This window comes from Ruditapes philippinarum, unplaced genomic scaffold, assembly GCF_026571515.1.
Source record: "Ruditapes philippinarum isolate M1 unplaced genomic scaffold, ASM2657151v2 ctg899_1_1_1_1, whole genome shotgun sequence".
Classification (NCBI taxonomy): domain Eukaryota; kingdom Metazoa; phylum Mollusca; class Bivalvia; order Venerida; family Veneridae; genus Ruditapes; species Ruditapes philippinarum.
Genome location: NW_026856839.1, coordinates 187100 through 206614, shown reverse-complemented (window position 1 = coordinate 206614; position 19515 = coordinate 187100). Strand labels below are relative to the sequence as shown.

Below are 19515 nucleotides of genomic sequence, written 5' to 3'. Positions count from 1 at the left end.
TTAAAGAAGACACTCTCCCGATCATATGATAACATCTAATTACACGATGTTCACCGTACTTTGATACAAAACTCGCCTTGACTTAAGCCAATTTTGAAAGGTTTTAAGATCAGAGTAATTAATGTTTAATTTGCTTGCTTTTCAGTGTCAAAAATTAGATTTTTTTTCAAGGGGCGTACACGACTGCCATTCAAGTAGGATATAAATTCTCATTAGTTTATCTGTATTTTGCACGTGTTTTCTTCTTATAAAATATGAATGTGGTAATAACGATTATAATTGTAACTGTGTTCTTTTTTAATGTTATTTCATTTTTGCATTATACTGTCCACTCCATCAGGGTCTTTCTATTTGAAAGACCCTGACTCCACATAGAACGAGACGAGATCAGTTCAGTATATCATATTAACGTTTATAGCGAAATCGGTTTTTCTGGAAATTCCGGTTAGAACATACAATATATTCATTCTCATATGCATTTTTTATATAATTGCTCATATATCTTACATATTAATATACATATAAATGATGTATTTGTGCTTATAATACCATGTCTGCAATTCAAACTGTAAACATCACCGATTACAATCAATCTTATTAAAATCAGCTCCTAATGAACACTACGCATAACGATCTGACGGACACCAATAGGTCACCTTTTACAGCCAATCATCGGCAGGCTTGTACATTTTTGAAAGCGATGCGTTTCCAGTTTTAACTGCTGGAAAACCAATACTGAGTAGGTAGTTTTCAAGATTTCGAGAACAAACATGGCGTTGTCCACATAGCCGGCAGGTAAACTAGAAAGCAATCCTACCCATCGAAAATTGCGTTTATTATTTCCAGTTTATTTGGCAAGAATTAACTTAATATGTAAGTACATGTAGATTTGAACTTCAGTCTGATATTCATATAATTGTCTCATATTATGGTATAAATTTTTTGGGGTTAGGGTTTGAAGTCAGACCGACACTGCTGAGGTGATATGGCGACTTTCCAGCTTTCCATTCGGGTGCCCATCCGTGCATTATTTCAGGTTCGAGCAAGAAACTGAGTAGAACCACCGCCCTCACGTAAGTTAGCTTGATATCTTAATCACATGGAAGAATCCAAAGTCTCTGGCGGGTAACTAACCCACAAAAGGTATGTAAATTTAGAGTCATCGGTCTCAACAATTGTTGTCGCATAGACATAGAAAAAAATGTAATAGGGGTCTTAATTATCTTACAAACTTCTATATTTTTTGACTACTATATTTTTTTACCTTTCCGTAGTCATGATGAGAAAAGCACTTGTTTGCATAAATTTATTTTGATATTGACATTTGAACCTGCTGTTTCTAAATAAATAGCTAAACTTTATTGTCTACTGACAAATCAGGCCATGATGTTTAATGAAGCTGCTGCAACAATTCTTTAGCTGCATCGCTAATTTTTTTTTTCTATCAACGTGACCTTTAAACTTTACACGTGACCTTTAAACTTGACACTAGGTGTCCAGAATCAATAACTTTTCTCTTCTTACAAGATACAACCCTCCTATGACATTAAACTCTGTAGATGAGACCGACCTCTAGATACGACGAGAAAAACGATTGCTTTCTCATACATACTGCATCTTTTTCAAAATGTAATCTCTTCTGTTTCAAATAAAAAACAAACAAACGTCGACTGCAAAGAAAATCTTGACCTAAATAAATGGAGCCGGTCAGATGAATTCAGTTTTAATAGAAGTCGACTTGAACTAAGTAAAACAAACATAATAATTTAAGAATCGAATTCAAAAATCTGAACAAAATCAGTGTTTTCAGAAGTCACTAGCAACTTGCTCTTATTTTCATTAAAACATAGTGCCTGCGGCGTTCGCAGTCCATCTGCTTCCGCCAAAAGTAGCTCTGCTTCATTTCCGGTTTGCGCAATAGTGTAAATCTGATCGGTATCTTTGCAACAAACAATAAGATTGTTGTGGCTGTCGAGAGCTACTCCTTTTGTTCGAAGGTGATTTAAAAAGTTGTATTCTAAAACTTTCAATTGTTGAGTTTCGCTCAAAGAACCATCATGCTCATCGATATAATTTCCAATTCTTGCGTCACTTCCGTCAATAAGGCAAGACGTCGCGGTTAATGTAGTCAGTAGTTTCCTGTCCTCATCTAAATATAATGCAGTAAAGAAATTACATTTAGTCTCTATTTCGAATACAATATTTGAATCTAAGTTTACTGCCCGAATAAAGGACGAATCTTTCGTTGAACAGTTCACAACAAAAAAATCATCATAATATTTTAATCCCCAACATGTTCCAGTGCCAGTTTCTACAACTTTGACTATTTCCGGTTCCGGTCTAATTTCAACAATATTAATTTTACTCTTCAGAGGAGACGTTACAGCAAGAGCATTTTTACTTATACACGTTAGGTCAAACAACCCGTCTTGCACATTTATTTTAGCGGTTAGTTTGAATTGAGAATTAAAGACTTTGACATTAGCGTTGTTTCGATCTGCCAAAGCAATGCCACCAGACGACATCATTGCACATCCGGTGATGTTGCAGACGTGTTTGTCCTCTTTTAGTCGGATGTTATACTTTGTTTCACCTTTCTTTTCAAAATTTATTTCGTAAAGTTGTTCTGCATCTTTTTGTGCTCTATTGAAATCATCATTAACATTCAGACTAAACCTTGTGTTCGTAAATTGTCTATGTTCCTTTTTCTTTAATGCTTCATCCACGGAATTTTCCGCTTTTTTCATCTTAATATATTTATAGATATTATTGTGCATATCACTACGTAAAATTTCTTTCAGAAAATAAACTTCCGCTCGTAAATCCTCGCAAGCTAGTTTCGCTTTTTGGCGTTTTTTCTCGATATCTTTCTTACATTTATCGAAAACAATTTCAAGTCTACGCACTGCACGTACTTCCATGAGATTTATCCAATTCAATAATTCCCTTTTCTTTAGTTTTAAGTCATGCAGAAACGTTTCACGTGACTTTTTCAATTCTTTCAAATCACATTGCAACTTCCGGTCATATTCTTTAAAATCCGATATTTGAGCTTCAATCTTTCTATACGGCGGACAAAGCTTTTCAAAGTCATTGACCACTTCCGGTATGAATTTTACTTTTGAGAAACAAATGTCATGATCGATTTGTTTACAAACATCGCAGCATAGTTGAGAATGTTGTTCACAGAAGTATTTTAAAAACTCATCTGAATGCTGGTTACACATTTCAGAGAAACTATACAATGACACATTCTCCTCTTCCTCGTCAAAACTGTCGTCTGCTGGTTTAGGGTCGTCTGTCGCATCTTTGTTCTTATCATCTTCTAATTCAGTACTAAAAGGATCTTTCGATATACTCTCTATTAGTTTGGCTCTATAAAGTCCATACCCATTTATGGCATCAGACGAAAGTGATCCAAAATCAAACTTTGCTCCATTAGTCACATGGTCATTCCTTTCGTCTGCAACTATCAAGTGATCTCTGTTTAGAAGTTGATGGTTTTCTGTCACTACCAGTTTTCTGTGTGGTTTCAAACAACCAGTGCACAAGAACTCGTCGCAAGTTTTGCAAAAGACAACAGCCTCGCGTGAATGTGTGTCGTCTGCGTGCAAACCTTGTTGATGTAAACGACAAAAGCCGCACGTGGCTGTTTTAATATTGAAAGAAACTCTTTTACGTTCCATTTCGGTATTTCCATACGAAATTTGAATTTAAAAATTACGAAATAACAAAAACAATTTACTTCTGTAATGTATAAACATGAATAAAGATCGTTTCGAATTTTCACAATGGGTATTCTCGCTTAAAATGGCTGTAATTAAGTAACAATTATATTTTAAGATCTTAATATTGTCACGTATTGTCAATGTATATAGATAAATCAAATCATATATCATAACTAAACAATGTATATAACCGCGTTGATATACTGTTAAATTATTGACTCAATAAGTTAAAATCAGATATTCAAATTCTTACAATGCACGCATGATAGCGTAAAATGTGTATAAAGTTAAAACTTCGCGCTTTTGTTTTCTTGGTATCAGATTACAATTTAATTAAATACTAGTTTTTTCCCTCCCTAACTCAATACATAACAGCATGAAGTGTGCTATTTCAATTGATTTATTAAGTCATTGTGTAAGAAAATACATGTTTGATCTTATTAAAAAAAAAAAAAAAAAAAAAAAAAAAAAAAAACATAAAAAAAACAATTTTGACAAAATCGTCTTTTATTAGTCTTCATATGTTTGTATTTTATAATATTATATACATTTAAAATGAAAAACACGAAAAGGAAGAATTGGCAGACATATAATTATATTTAAATCCCGGCGGAATATATTGAAGATGACGATAATGACGACGATGATGACGTAAACGACAATGATGATAATGATGTTGATTTTTTAAAGGCTCATACCTCTATAGATCACTTGTACATGTGGGTGTATTTGAGGCCGATAAAGTTACACATATACAGATAACTCACATTCATAATAAACGATAACAAAGCCCTATCGTCTGTTCTAAATAAATAGGAAGACTCAACCAGCGTCCCAAATCTCGTTATCCGCGTTATATCGCTGACTAAACTGTGTTGATAAACAAAACAGTTCGATATAGCCTATAGTTTATATCTATTTTATCTTAACATAACATCAATTCAGTGTCACAATATATAATTTTGACCGCAATCAAAACATTATTCAGTTGTTTTCATTCTGGGAGTCCTTCTACGAAACTAAGATGCTAGGGGCTGCCGTTATGCAACCAGAGCACTCGTATAGAACCAGGTCGAGCAGTTTCTGTAAAGTTAATGAGATATTTCTGATCGGGGATCAATTAAGGTAGGTGATTTAGTTTATTTATCAGATTAAACTTATTAATTTCAGCTGTACTTATTTGAACCATATTGAGTGTGCTGTCAGGAAATAACAAGTACTAGCATGGAACTTTTATCTGAGACATGTCTCTGATCCCAGGAATTTATCGGTCAAATAGTTCACGCCCAATCAAATACCTGAGATCTGAGTTAGAGCTTCGAAAATTCAGTATCACCATAGACCCTGGTGTCATTTGAGTAAACATGGCTGTAGCCTAAGAAGGGTTCGAACGCACGATCATTTGCGTTGGTCAAAACGACACATTTGAGAGGCAGGCCCCCTTAAAACAGCTAAATATGTCAATTGATATTAGTTCCCTATGTTTTTAAAGTGAACAATAATTATAATGAAAGCATACTTTATTTTGCACAGATATAATCGATATAACCAGAAAATCACGTTACGTGAAACAAAGCGTTGATTTGAAGTTGTTCTTGCTTGATAAAGAGTATTTATCATTTACAAATTGGTGATTTTTACAGAGAGTACAAGTGCTCGCGTCTAAATAATAAAGCTCACAAACATAAGTCTAATGTTTGAGGAGTTATTGCCCTTTCCACATAAAAGTTGCTATCTGTCGGAACATCTCGGCTATTATCCGAAATTTGACGGAAATGGGCCAAGTTGCTACTGATTTACAAGTGTTGTTTTGTTAGACGAATAAAGTATATGATATGAACAAACGACAAAAAATAAAAATGATTATTATGCTTTGAACTTTAACAAGTTGATAATTTTAAATAAAATGTTGAAGTCCTAAAAATGTGACAAGTGTTTAATTCAGTGTTAGTACATAAACACAACAAATAAATTATAAAAAAATGTCAATTTCATTTATCATTGTTCTTCTTTCATCTAAAAAAAACAGAAAAAAAGAAGAAGAAAAAACGGAAAAATAACAGAAAAAATCAAATCGGTTGTTTACGCCATAAGAAAGTAATGTTTTAAAGTTGTTTTACTATACAAGTTTGTATTCTTACATTTTTCACTGTATGTCAATTAACATGTATATGATGTTTTTTTTCAATGATGCAAGCCCTATTTAAATATACATGACCAATTCATGTAAATATTAAAAAACGTCCCAGATCTTTATAACTGAGCAATTATCTATGATGATTGTACAAATAAATAAAGTAAGCTACATTTCAGTCATTCAGAAAATGCATGATGGTACGTCACAGTTTAGTCATTCATTAATCGTATGATTTTAAAAGCTCAAAATTTGTTTAAACATGTTTGCTCTTTATCAAGCATGAGATCTTTTGTGAACTGAATTTCATTCAGGTGAGCTTTCACGACATAGATTTCCTATGCAACGTCGAGGATCGTTCCTTAAAGCTGCATGCCTCCAGATTAGCCAAACACTTTCAAGAAAACAAAATTTGAGAAAAATGTACTATGGCTTTAAGAAAGGTACATGTAAATGGGTTCAAGTAATGATTTACATGTTATATGTGCATGGTTAAATTACAGTATTTATATCACAATATTTCTACTGCGTGACTTACGCGCAGTAAGGGCTATTTATACCCTTTTAGACATATTTTGAATGATTGTTCTCTTCAAAATATATTACTTTTGAATACATTTTTCACTTTTTTTAATGAAAATAAGCATGAATCTGGAGGCATGCTGCTTTAAAGGCCAATTATGCCCCAGAAATTGCTTTAATCTTTTATTTTTCAAAAGCCTTTTTTTTTATTTATAATGTCATTTTATAGTTTTCTTCTGTATAAAACTTTTGCCGGCGACTGTTTTATTCAGAGTGCTTTGTCCCGTCTTATAAATGGTCCGGTTGAAATAATTATGTTAAAAACTTATAAATTTTGTGAATTAATAAATTTGTGGATTAATAAATAGCGAGCTCGATGGGCCTGCTCGCAGGTTACGCGAGTACCTGCTATATATAGATAGACTTTCGCCGGAAGAACTGTAAAGGTCAATCGCAACTTTTTGGATAAAAGCCGACGAATTCTGTTTAAAACGGATGCGTAGCCTAGTCTCCTGCACACTTCTATGTGAACCATAATAGGACAGAAAACCAGAATAAACGGAAGCAGTGCACAAAATACCGAATGGCACTTAAAACGGAAAATGTTAAATTAAAATGAATGATTATTTTAACCGACTTTCCTGTTCATATGCTTTGAGGCTTTGCCTTATTCATATAAACCTTTTTAGCAAGATAATGTAGTTTAATACTGTTAAATGTTGTTTAAGGGGAGCGGTGGCCAAGTGGTCAAGGTGTCTGCCTCTCAACCCAAGGTCCATACGTTCGAGCGCTAATCGCGTCACGGCAATGTTTCTTCATATAAGACCAGTATGATTGGTTCCACTCCAAAGTGATTAATATAAGTTGCAAGAACTTGTTTCGCAATCGAGCTTACATATAAATAAGTTCAAGTTGTCGGTGGTAATCTTTTTTTCTTTCTTTTTTTTTAGGGAGATGTTTATATATGTTTTGATTAATTACCAGACGCATTTTCAATATATGATTAAATAATAATTTTCATCGACAATTTCTAAATTCAAGTTGGTTTCGTTGGAAATAGAAATCAAATTGTTTTAAGGCATAGTGAGACTAAAACAACAACAACAAAAAAACAAACACGACTATGAAACAATGCCAAAAAGCGAAAATGCCAAAAGCAAACATGCAGCAAAAATGCAAAGATAATTAAACGGTTACAAAATTTTATGTGTCGGGTTTTTCCCCCTTGATGGTGTCGTGCTTGCGGTTTTTTCCCGTATTTTCGCGTTAATTTTGTGGATGTAACGAAAGAAGTACCATTTTTAAATTTTTCAACCACCTATTCAAACCAAAATATAGAATTTGTTCCAGGAAATGGTGTGAACAAACACCTTGTGCGAGCAATAAACTTTGTATGTAAATCCTTTACATGGATCTAGATTTTGTGCAAAATATCGCAATTAATCCAAATGGGTTATGATGTAAATACCTAAAATGTATTTTTGGATAGCATTGATTTAAATATGCCCTTTGGAACATAATTGTGACCTCTTCAATTTTAAACCTTAGTTTTAACCACACATCATTTCAGCGCGAAAGATTATCTGTATTTATTTTCCGATAAAAGATTTTAATTATATACAGTTAGCCCGTGTTTGGCCATGCTGCTACTAAATATAGTACTTAACAAACACGCGTTAAATAACCATATGACGTCAACGTCGTGCAAGGTCGTATTGTTTAAAAGGGGAAAACCATGATAGAATAAATTCAAGGCTGTCTCTGGATCAAAGATTCATAACGAATTGTCTCGTCTGGTCAATATGTGATATAACACTTAAAATAGTAACAAAACAAGCGTTAGATTACCAAATTTGATCTAACATCAAAGATGTGCAAGGTCATTTTATTTTGGGTCTTTTGAACAACAAGCCTAAGTTCAATTATGACTCATTTCAAACATGCCTTAAGAAATTTCCATCAACAAAATTTATCACAAAACACCAATAGTTCAATTTTATTGACTGATACATGTATTTTACAAACAAACTCTTTGGTTTGGAAGCAGGCGAAAATGAGACATTTGGACTCGTTATTGTACAAAATGGCAATGCAACACATATATTCGCGATTATTTGTTTTTGAAAAGAAATGTATCTACTACCATATGGACTTTCTACAAAAACTGGAAATTTTCCAACTTGGGGAAACCTTACGGTATGTTTTTGTTGTTGTTCTAAAGCTGTTCCATTGTTTCATTCATGTTGTTTTTTACTGTTGCTTTTTCTCTGTTTGTTTTCCTCTTCCTTCTCTTTGTCCATGTTTTTGTTGTTGTTTTTGCATGTTTTTGATGTTTTAGTTCATTTGGTAGTTTTGATTAATTCCGTGTTTTTTTCACAAACAACAAAGAAGGTATATATGGTCAGTGGTGTGGTGATTGTCAACTAAAGACCTTCTTGTTATCTTTTTTGGCTTGGTACTGGGATACTTTAGTAAAAATATTTTGACGTGCCAAAGCTAGATTCTGATACATGTTTTGTTCTGGGTTAGAATGGTAGAGGGCAGATATTGCCATACTCAAAATAGTACAATATCTCATCGCGTAGTACAATTAGTTTGACTATGGGATGCTTATGAGACTCTTACCATTGGCTGCCGATATAGACGAAACTATCCGACTTGGGTGTTCCTTTTAATGTGGTAATCCTGTTTTTCAACACCGGTGCTCTAAAAAAGCTAACCTGGTACAAGTATGCAAGAATTCTCGAGGATTTTTTGCATAATCAGTGGTTGCATTGTGTTCTTCCAATGAACTAATCTGTGGTTTTATGACCTCGGTTGCCGAGTGGATATTTTAAGGTCACTGACTTCGATCCATGCAGTTACTTTTAGTCAACCTGGGTGTGTATCATTCAATGGCGGTAGAAAAATATTATAACGGTTATGAAAGACAGCGGTCTCAGCTACCTTGCGGAAGGTTGACTGCACACACACGTATATAATAACTAATGTGTTAAGGGCGGTATGGAAGGAGGGCCATGAAGTCAAGTCTTCACTCGATAGTTCAGCTTAACAGACCATGTTAGTTATACTGGAAAACCCCAAATTATACAAAAATAGTGTTACATTGAAGAAACACGCTCGTATCATTACCAAAATCATTTATAATAAGTTATGATAAATTATAGTGATCATTTCACTTCCTTTGATATATTACATACGTCAGTATATTATTACATGGTTAAATATATGCGTGTTATGTTTATGAAAGGTTTATGTTGTGAACATTTAGATAATAGTTGATTAATGAGTAATGTTATATGGAATTTTAATGTTCGATATTTGTTTGATAACAATATATATTGTTTTCTATATAATACCTGATCTTTGTTTGGATTAATAAGTATGATGTAAAGTATTTAAATAGGATGCGTTTCAAAAACTTGATTAAAATAATTATGCAAATGGAAAAATCTCAGCACTGCATGCCCGGTACTGAGTAATAAAAGGTCTTAAATATCCCGTCGAAACCCACGGTTCACATTCCGTGTGTACTGCATTTATACTGATATACGGTATACGGTAAACAGCCTGTGTTACCGAGGACCACATAAACTGTCAAAAACAGTGAACTTTTCTTCTAAATTGACATTCTTATTGACATACCGGAATTTCAAGGATTTTCATCTTAAAATATCTACATAAGGACGCTTACTGCACTGATAACCTTCTATAGGACAATGACCACATACATGCATAATTGACCGTTAACTGGTGCAAACTTTTGATAAATGGATGGTCATTATTTTCCGATCATTTGATTTTAGATATGTACTATATAAACAAATTTACATTTAATCATACTTTTCTTTAAAGTGGCCATTTTAACGAAGCATCTTTGCTATCTTTCAATTAAAATTTAAAAAATGAATAAAAAAGATAAATAATAAAAACAAAAACAACAACATGCAGATAACAACAACAACAACGACAAAAACAGAATATTTTAAAACGTTCCCTTGTCTCAAATGAGCTTAACAAACAACTTGTTGACAGAAATATATCAAGCAATGTGATTTTTTTGTAACATATCAAACATAATAATAATAATAATAATAATAATAATAATAATAATAATAATAATAATAATAATAATAATAATAATAATAATGATAATAATAATGATAATAATAATAACAATAGTAATAATAATAATAATAATAATAATAATAATAATAATAATAATAATAATAATTATTATTATGATAATAATAATAATAATTAAATAGAATAAAAGACAAGTCAGTTACTATCTCAAATTGCATAGCTATTCAGTTGTACGATCCTTAAAGGCCAAATGCTATAATTTTTATTCTCATAAACTTTCTATTTCTGATATCTTTTGAAAAACAAAAAAACTCGTTTGCCAAATGTATTACCTTTTTTTTTTTGCTTTCTTTGCTCTATTGGCAATTGGTATAATTATAGTGAATTAGCATTTTGTATGGAAGTCAAGATACTACTTTGTTTACATTTTTGCTACCTTTGCGACACATTATTGCACGTTCATCCCTACTTTCTTCAGTTGATAAACATCATAAATGTTCTTAATCCATTATCAAAGCATTATTAAAGAAATGATTGACGTTTCTAAAAAGTTTAAAGATATGGATTTCTGAGGTACAATGTGCCATTAACCCATTACTTCATATACACGCCTTTTAACGCCTTTTTCACCCCCCCCCCCCCCTTTTTGTTGTCTCAAATGATGAAAAAATGCCTTATTTAGGCCCCAAACACTTGTTTTTGTTTGAGAAATGTTGTTAAAAAAATTGACCTCTTTTTCGGCGCGGCCCCCCAACCAAAAGATACATCAGGGGGTTGCCAGAAGGGGGATGTGCCCCCTTCTGTTTTGGGGGGTTTGAAGGGGGGCGGAGTCCCCCTCATCGCCAAGAAAATTTTGGACTTGTGAGAGGCTGTAAATGACCCCAGATTGATCATAAGGTAACGTGTAACCAACGCTGAAAAGCATTTGACTCTATCTCAATCCATTGATAAGTTGCAGCACTTTGAAATCAATTTTGATGGAAAAAATCAACGCAAAATAGTGATTTTTGGCAATTTTGAGATGTCCCCTCGTTGCCATGGTAACAGAAAATTTAAGTCTGAGCATGTTGTTGCAAGGACAATGGTCCAGTCAACATTTGTGCCAAGTTTGATTAGTGTTGAAGCAGTTTTTATAGTATTATAGCAATTTGAACTTGTAACGGGAGACTTTTCAATGAAAACAGCCATTTTTCACAAAATGCTCATGAAGCAATGGGTTAAAGGCACACTTCGTAAGAATTTTATAATTTTATTTTTTCTGCTGGACTATCCGCCAATAAAATGTATTTAAATCAATTCAACAAATTATAAATACACGTAAATCACACGCAATCTGAGAAAAAAAACTGATGTTATTTCAAGCTGCATACCTACAGATGAACCAAAGTATTTCAAGATAAGCAAACTTGAGAAAAAAATGCATGTACCTTGATTTTTAAGATCATTTGAAAGATTCATGATAAAAGTAATAATTTTTATGTAATGATCGATTTATGAATGATTTTGCAGTATGTTTCACCATATATCTAGAGCGCTTCTAACGCAATAAGGGTATTTTTGCATATTTTGACCTCTTTTTTGGTTATTTACTTGGGTTGTAAGTGTTCTTTGCAATGTGAGAATTATTTTCTTTGTTCACTGGACAATATTTTTCTTTTTAATCGTACAGGTTTTTAAATTTTCATGAAAATTAGCATGAATCTGGTGACGTGTTGCTTTAAATAATATACACACCACCCCAACATGTGAAAGAAAGGATCTAATCAGTCGTGTTATCACAATATCATATGAGGTCAGTTTCATAAACTACTAAATATAATGTTGCATCATGTGGTCACCTGGGATTTTTTAAATTTTTCTATTAGGGTGTTTCATTTTCTTTGTAACCGTAGATGTGGAAGGATAACTATATTTTTTCTAGCGTTCATATTTTAATGTGATTAACATTAAATTCAGAAAATATACAAACTTTTATGTGCGGTAGACTGTACTTATTAAGATATTGTTCCATTATAGCTGGTAATTTGATGTGCGTTTTCTTGTTCTAAATTCTGGACTAATAATGCATGCGAGTCACTGTCATTTAAGTTAGTGTTTTAGAATAACATTATATATTTCTGGAGAGTACTAGTAATATGCCCTCTTGGGATCGACTAAATTTTCGATTTATTGACGTCATAAAGAAGTTTACTGGTGAATTTGAAAAGGAAGTGGAGATGTCAGATTTTGTTGGAAATATTGAGCAACTGGAGCATATGGAGGTGGTGCTGATTGGCGAGAGGCTTAGGTATGTTGTGTTAGATATTCTTCTGCAGTTGTTGTTGGTGGTAGTAGTGGTGATGGCGATGTTAATTGTTGTTGTTGTTGCTGCTTGTGGTGGTGGTGGTGGTGGTGATTATGATGCTGGTGATGGTGTTAATTATGTTGTTGATGATGATGATGATGAGGATGATGATGGTGGTGTTGTTGAATCGTCTCATCTTACAAACATGGTATAAACTATCAAGGCGGGCAAATAAAGTTAAATACTACGATGCGGTATTTAAAAAAGTATACCAAAGTTATAGGGTTGTTATTTGAAGGAGAAAAAAAAAAACAACAAAAACAAGATAAAATGTGATCATATTATTTTATCTCTTAAATACTTGACGAGTTTTTAAAAGATGTCCGCACTGGGCATTTACGATGAGTCTGTAACACTTTAAAATGAATTTAAATCTAACAAATGCCACAGCATTGACCCTAACAAAAATGCCAGTGTTCTATGTAATATTCGAATAGAAAGAGGCGATTGGGGAACATCTTACAATTTGTCTGGATTTAACTCACTACAGTGTTGGAGCAGTACCTCAAGACGCTTGTAAAAATCATGAGCATAAAGTAGACAAATGTCATTTTTTAATCGATTTTTACCTTTTTTCTAATTAAATATCGTAAATAAATCGCTGTGAAGAGATGAATTAGATGTATTAAACTGCATTTCGGCGGGTGAAAAGGCGAGTTTTAGCATTTAGTCATTTCAGCGTCTTGTCCGGTATATACAGGAATGTGGTATTTAGTGTAGTTAACTCTAACACTTTCTAAGTCTCTCTCAATTTTTAAGAGTTGACAAATTAATGTAATGTAATAACGACCTGTTCGTACATGTATACCATAGAAAGTCAGGATCATCGTTATAATTTTACAACATACATATGTATATAAAAACGCGTAATTTGTCATTTTGACATACAATATATGATAGTATACGGAATCTTAATATGAGCATAAATTATTCAATTATTCGAATATTCTCTCTCTTTTTTAAATAACGTACACACCACCCCAACATGTGAGAGAAAGGGCTTAATCAGTCGTGTTATCATCAAATCATATGAGGTCCTCAAAAGGTCCTTCAAAAAACATAAGTGTGTGATTAAAGACCCATTAAGCCTAAAAAATGGTGTTTTTCCCCAAAAGCTGTTAAATTTCCAAGTGGTAGCTCATTGGCCATTTACAATTGTAGCTGAGCAATCTTTCGCTTCTTATGTGTTTTTAACAATAAAGACTACAGTCAATCTGACTATAAAGTTCAGATCTACCTATTTCTTTTATGTACATCTGATGACGACCGTATATGTTTTGCCTTCTTTATAATTCAGATTTCCCGAGAAAGCCAATCAAAGCGGTTTTTACGAAGGCATTAGCAGAAGTATCAAACCGTTATGCGTGGAAGTTAAACAAATTGTAGATTTTTTTTTAGAAAAATATGTTTGAAGTAATTTTTAACAATTAACTTGAAATAATAGTCAATTTTTAATGGGCAAGATTGTTTTGTCAGTTTTCCTGTCGGCTAGATCTAAATGGACAACGTCATGTTTGTTCTCGAAATCGTGAAAATTACCTACTAAGTATCGGTTTTCCCCACGGTAAAAATTAAAAAACCACATCGCTTTCAAAATTATGAGAGCTCGCGTGAAAGCTCACCAGAAATGATTTCGTATTTGGTCACGGCCAGATCTAAAAGCGGAGCGTTATTTATATCTGATTTAATCAGATTGCGAGTGCAGTTATACTGATTTAGTATTTTGTATGGAAATCAAACTATTATTTTGTTTACATTTTGCTTCCTTTATCATAAATATTTCCATTTTTCAAAATTCTAGTCTAGAGGGTTTCTGTTTAAGTACTCTTTATTGCAATGCGTGAATATCGCACTCAGAATGTGCACAATTTTCGCATTTACATTTATATATTTTCCAGGGAAGCACTGCAAGATGCCAATCTCATAAAGAACCGGAAGTACCATCTACGCACGTACCGGTCATGCATTGTGGGTAAAGAGCTGGTGGGCTGGTTAGTTAGAAATAAACATTGTGCTACTAGAGAAGCCGCGATAGACGGGTTGAAGGTTTTACAGCAACATTCGTTAATCCACCATGGTAGGCTTCATCTTCATTTTCTTCTTCATATTATTATTATCATCATCATCATCATCCATATTATCATAACATCATCATCATCATGATCGTCGTTATTATCATCATCATCGTCATCATCATCATAATCATCATCGTCGCCGTCGTTATTATCATCGTCATCATCATTGTCGTAGTTATCGTTATTATCATCACAATTATCATCCTAATCGCCATAATTATTATCATTAATATTAATTATCAAAAGTAGCATACTGAAGATCTTAAATAGAGCTAAAGTTTTCTTTGCAATGATGCATATGATTTGTTTGTTCTAAGGAAGTTATTGATTCTACATACTTAGTATTTTAAGTCCGGTACATTTTTGTTTATTAGAGGTCATATTCTTTTCCAGTTTGCGATGATCACGAAATTAAAGACGAGCTTCTATTTTACCGTTTCCGGCGTGATGACGACACATACATGAAGGACAAAGATCTGTCTCTGTTCTACAGAGCCCTTGAACTTTATAACGGGTGTGTCATTTAATTCTTAAATTTTAACCATTTGAGTGCAAGCAGTATTGATAAAAAGATACTTCGCTAATAGTATTAAGTCAAATGGGCATTCTCTCTGTAAGCCTATCCAAATGCAAAGATGGACAAGTCCTCTACATTAGGGTAGGGTTTAATTTAAAGAATAACTCGCACACTTAACATTGTTGTCTAATAATACATTGTAATTACATCACAGAGTTGTCGTACTTTCTATAATAAACTCATTTCAAACATTTAATGTAGAATTTCAATTTTTAACAGTTATTTGCGTTTAAATAATGGACATGCTATTTTATCCTGCTTATTGTTTTTTTCTTATCAAGTTGACTTAACGATGTGCGGTCATATTTATCATTTGTATAAAGTCTATAACTAATAGATTGCATTGTTTCGCTTGTTTTAGATTATCAACTAGAAGTGTAAACATCATTCGAAGTTATCAACAAGATGGTGAATTATACAGGAACGCGTTTCAGGGCTCCGAGTTCGTTGACTATCTGTTGGGAGAGGGTACGGTGTACAGTCGGGAGGAGGCTGTTATACTGGGTCGCAGACTACTAGAAAATGACACTATCAGACATGGTGTGTTAATATTCTAGTTGTTGTTGTTGTTGTTGTTTTGGTCATGTCAGACGACATTATTATTTTTTCATGAATATTTATATACAAGATATGGTTAAAATACAGTTACTGCGTAAAATTGTAAAGTGCAATATTTTGACGAAGGAAGATTGTACCCAGCGATGTTGAACATACTCTTTACTAAAATGTTTGTTCTTTTTCCTAAATATGTACAGATGGACTATATTTTATCAAATCTATTCCTGATTCCTGTTTCAGTAACAGATGATTTCCATTTCCGGGATGACAGTCGTCTGCTGTACCAGTTCACACTGGATTTCTCAAAGCGGCGTCAACTATCAGAAGTATTCAATTACGTGCCACATAACCGGAAGCGGGACGACAGGCAGACGAACACCACTGCTAAAGACAGACAATTTCAGTTTCATACGCCTAAATGTAAGTTAATAACGGGGAATAAGAAAATACTTAAAATACACAAATATTCTTCTTTTTTTAGGAAAACTAATTAACTGATGGTTCGCAATGAATACAAAATGTAGTTTTTGTGAGTTTGAACATTTCAAGAAATCTTAAAGATCTAGAAATTCATGTTTAAAAAAACCCCAGACATAACTTGTTTCATTTTATCCAGAATTTTAACTGCTTTTAGCATCACCAACACATTCGCCAGAAAGAAGTCGTAGAAGACATTCGATTGGCGGCAATTCGGATTTCTTGGTAGTGGAAGGCGACAACAAAGGTACCCTGGGTAATGCCGGAGACGACCGATTAAGAAGTATGTCGGGTGATTCCGGAAATGGAACGGATTGCAGCGAAACCGGGTGTGAACAATTTGGAACGACGCGATCTGGTAGGGGGATTCACACTTTGATATAAAAACACAGTTTTTACCTGTTTATATCACAGTAGTTTCCCGAATCAAACTTTACTTTTTTTAGCGTCTGGGAGTGTCATAATTATCTTGAAGCTCTTTAGGAGAGAAAAACTTGTCTAATAAATAGAAGTTTGATCTTGCAGTTAAAACTAAAAACATTCTAATTCTAATATATGACATTTTCTTTCAGTACTCCTTCGTCATGCAACAGTAGCCGAACTTGAGTCTCCTGACACTCCATATATCAAACAAACTATAAAAGTAAGTAAATATTTTTACGTCCTACAGCTAAAAGCATTTTAGTTGGCTTTTACATCGCATTGATCAACACAGTATATATGCATGTCATATGGCGACTTTCCAGCTTTACTTGTTGAAATGATCAGTTTTGAAGAAAATTGCAAGTACCTTAATTCCTAGAACAACCCAAAAAACTAATATACAGTCAGTTTATTTATTCATTTTTATATTATTTTTTTACTTTTGTTTTTGATAATTACAAAAATTAAGAATGAGTATTAACAAGTATTAACGTGTGTACATTTGTACGTTTAAAGTTCACCACGACTTGAAAAATGTTTACCAATTGAAGGATGTGATGTAGATCTAGTGGTTGTTGGTCCGAACTCTAGAAGGGACATAGTAATGTTTTGTAATAATTAGTAGAAGTTCAACGAAGCGGATTCACAAACTTCTAAGCTTTCTTTAAACACAATCAGTCTGAAATATGTCTAAACTTTTTACAGTATGAATGATATAATTGCGCATTATTTGATTATCTTTCCTATGAATAATAAAATCTAAGTGATAAGCACGATTTTATTCCAGATTCGAAGCGATCCGGTTGGTTATGGGTTCGTTATACGTGGAAACAGTCCTATCTATGTTCAAGCAGTGGACCCGATGGGTCCGGCAGCGGTTGCTGGTCTTAAGGTTAGCATTGGGTTGAACATTTTATGTATCAAATCAGCATGTCTCCTAACCTGGTGAATTTGTAAATGAATTTGACCTTTGAAAATCAAGCGCTCCAAACAATGTTCCAGACATTTCAATATCGAAAAATACAAAATATGAGCCGCCATACAAAATATGAGCCGACAACAGCTAAGAGCCTGTTCAGGCTTCATGGATGTAGAGGTTGGCTGGTACCAAAGGCTTATCTTTTTGGGTTACAACAGCTAAAGATGTTAAATGTTTCATATTCTATTTTATACAAGTATGTGTACGTGAGTTTTTGGTGTAAAAAGTTCATCTTGCTAAATGTTAATCTAATCACGTACCGAGTATAGATAATTGTTATCACAACACTATCTTTCACCTGGTGTACCCGTATTGGAATGTTTGTCACCATCCTCAATAAGATAAAATTCGTCATTAAAATTATTCAGGACAACATTTGATAATGAACCATATTAGGTAGGCCATAGACAGTATCTGATAAAACACTACATTTTATATAGATGATAACTTTAGCCATATGGTATATTTAGTTCAGGGTAATCATAAGGTATATTTAGCTCCGTGTAATAATGAAGGAAAAATATTTTAGTAGTTTAACTTATATTTATCTTCAGACTACTGTATATTGGGTACAGGGGTCGCAAATTCGATCCTCCATTTCTAGAAAGTCTTCATGCAATGGAAACAAATAAAAGATTCTTTTTGTCTCAAATCAAAGAGCACCCCGCAACCCCAACAACAACAACAACAACAAAAAAGAATAAACTTAACTTATGCAGTATACATTATGAAAATCAGCATATTAATGGCACTAATTGTGTATATTTCGTATATTTTCAGGTCCGTCAATATATTTACTCAGTGAATGGCGTTTACGTGTTGAGGAGTGATCACAAAACTGTTGGTAAACTTATCATGCAGAGCGTTTCTCACGTCACACTTGTTATCATGACGCATAAACGCGACGCTGGAATGTAATTCCGTTAAAATATTACGTAACAATTATGACGTCACGGCGGAAAGCATATAAAACGCTATTGAAAATAACGTTTTGGGAATCAGTTGGTGGGTTATTGTGCAATAAAGGCAGATTTACATGTATATAAGCTATTTAATACACAGACAAACATGAATGCCTTATAATCATGAACAATCACAAGAAACATTTTTCAAGTGATTTGGAGCAATTATGTCAGAGGAAAATAGGCCTCTTACCATGCGCTTGTTTTTAGTGTCCCTTAAATACTGTAACAATATGATATAGGCAATTGTCGGGTGAGGCATCCGCCACCCACCCCTAAATAACCGAAGAGATGAATTGAATTATCTTGGTTTACAAATGTGTGCTACTTTATGGCAAGGTGTGTTACATGTGTAAGGTATAGAGAAGAAAATATAAACTGATTGTTCCCTTTATTTCTCTGAATATGCTCGAAATGTTGTCTGCTGAAATTTGTTCATTATGTGTAAAACTACATGTACATTGTTGATCTCATTGTTTTATATCAAAAAAAATGTCCTAGCAGTTTTGTTTTGTCCTTTTTGGTAATTCATTGAACATGGCCTTGATACGTACCTACCCCCCCCCCCCCCCACACACACACACACCCGTCTGTTTACAAATACTAAGTTATTATTCAAAGTTTTTAACCCTTACCAATTCTAAATATTT

At 33.4% G+C, this 19515-nt stretch overlaps 2 protein-coding genes across 3 annotated transcripts; one reads left to right on the top strand and one right to left on the bottom strand.

Moving 5' to 3' along the window:
- Window positions 1-1766: 1766 nt before the first annotated feature.
- LOC132747865 (uncharacterized) lies at window positions 1767-3686 on the bottom strand. Its single transcript, XM_060737390.1, has one exon. It carries the CDS (start codon window positions 3684-3686, stop codon window positions 1767-1769), a length of 1920 nt encoding a protein of 639 aa, XP_060593373.1.
- Window positions 3687-4636: 950 nt separating this feature from the next.
- LOC132747872 (DEP domain-containing mTOR-interacting protein-like) lies at window positions 4637-19351 on the top strand. 2 transcript variants are annotated; one of them, XM_060737399.1, is made up of 9 exons: window positions 4637-4853; window positions 14713-14891; window positions 15283-15403; window positions 15828-16006; window positions 16265-16444; window positions 16659-16859; window positions 17074-17144; window positions 17712-17816; window positions 18684-19351. In XM_060737399.1, the coding sequence occupies exons 1-9, from the start codon at window positions 4753-4755 to the stop codon at window positions 18819-18821; spliced, it is 1275 nt and encodes a 424-aa protein (XP_060593382.1). In that variant the 5' UTR covers window positions 4637-4752; the 3' UTR covers window positions 18822-19351. The 2 variants fall into 2 exon arrangements, with proteins under 2 accessions (XP_060593382.1, XP_060593381.1); XM_060737398.1 differs by lacking the exon at window positions 4637-4853 and adding an exon at window positions 12336-12757.
- Window positions 19352-19515: the final 164 nt, after the last annotated feature.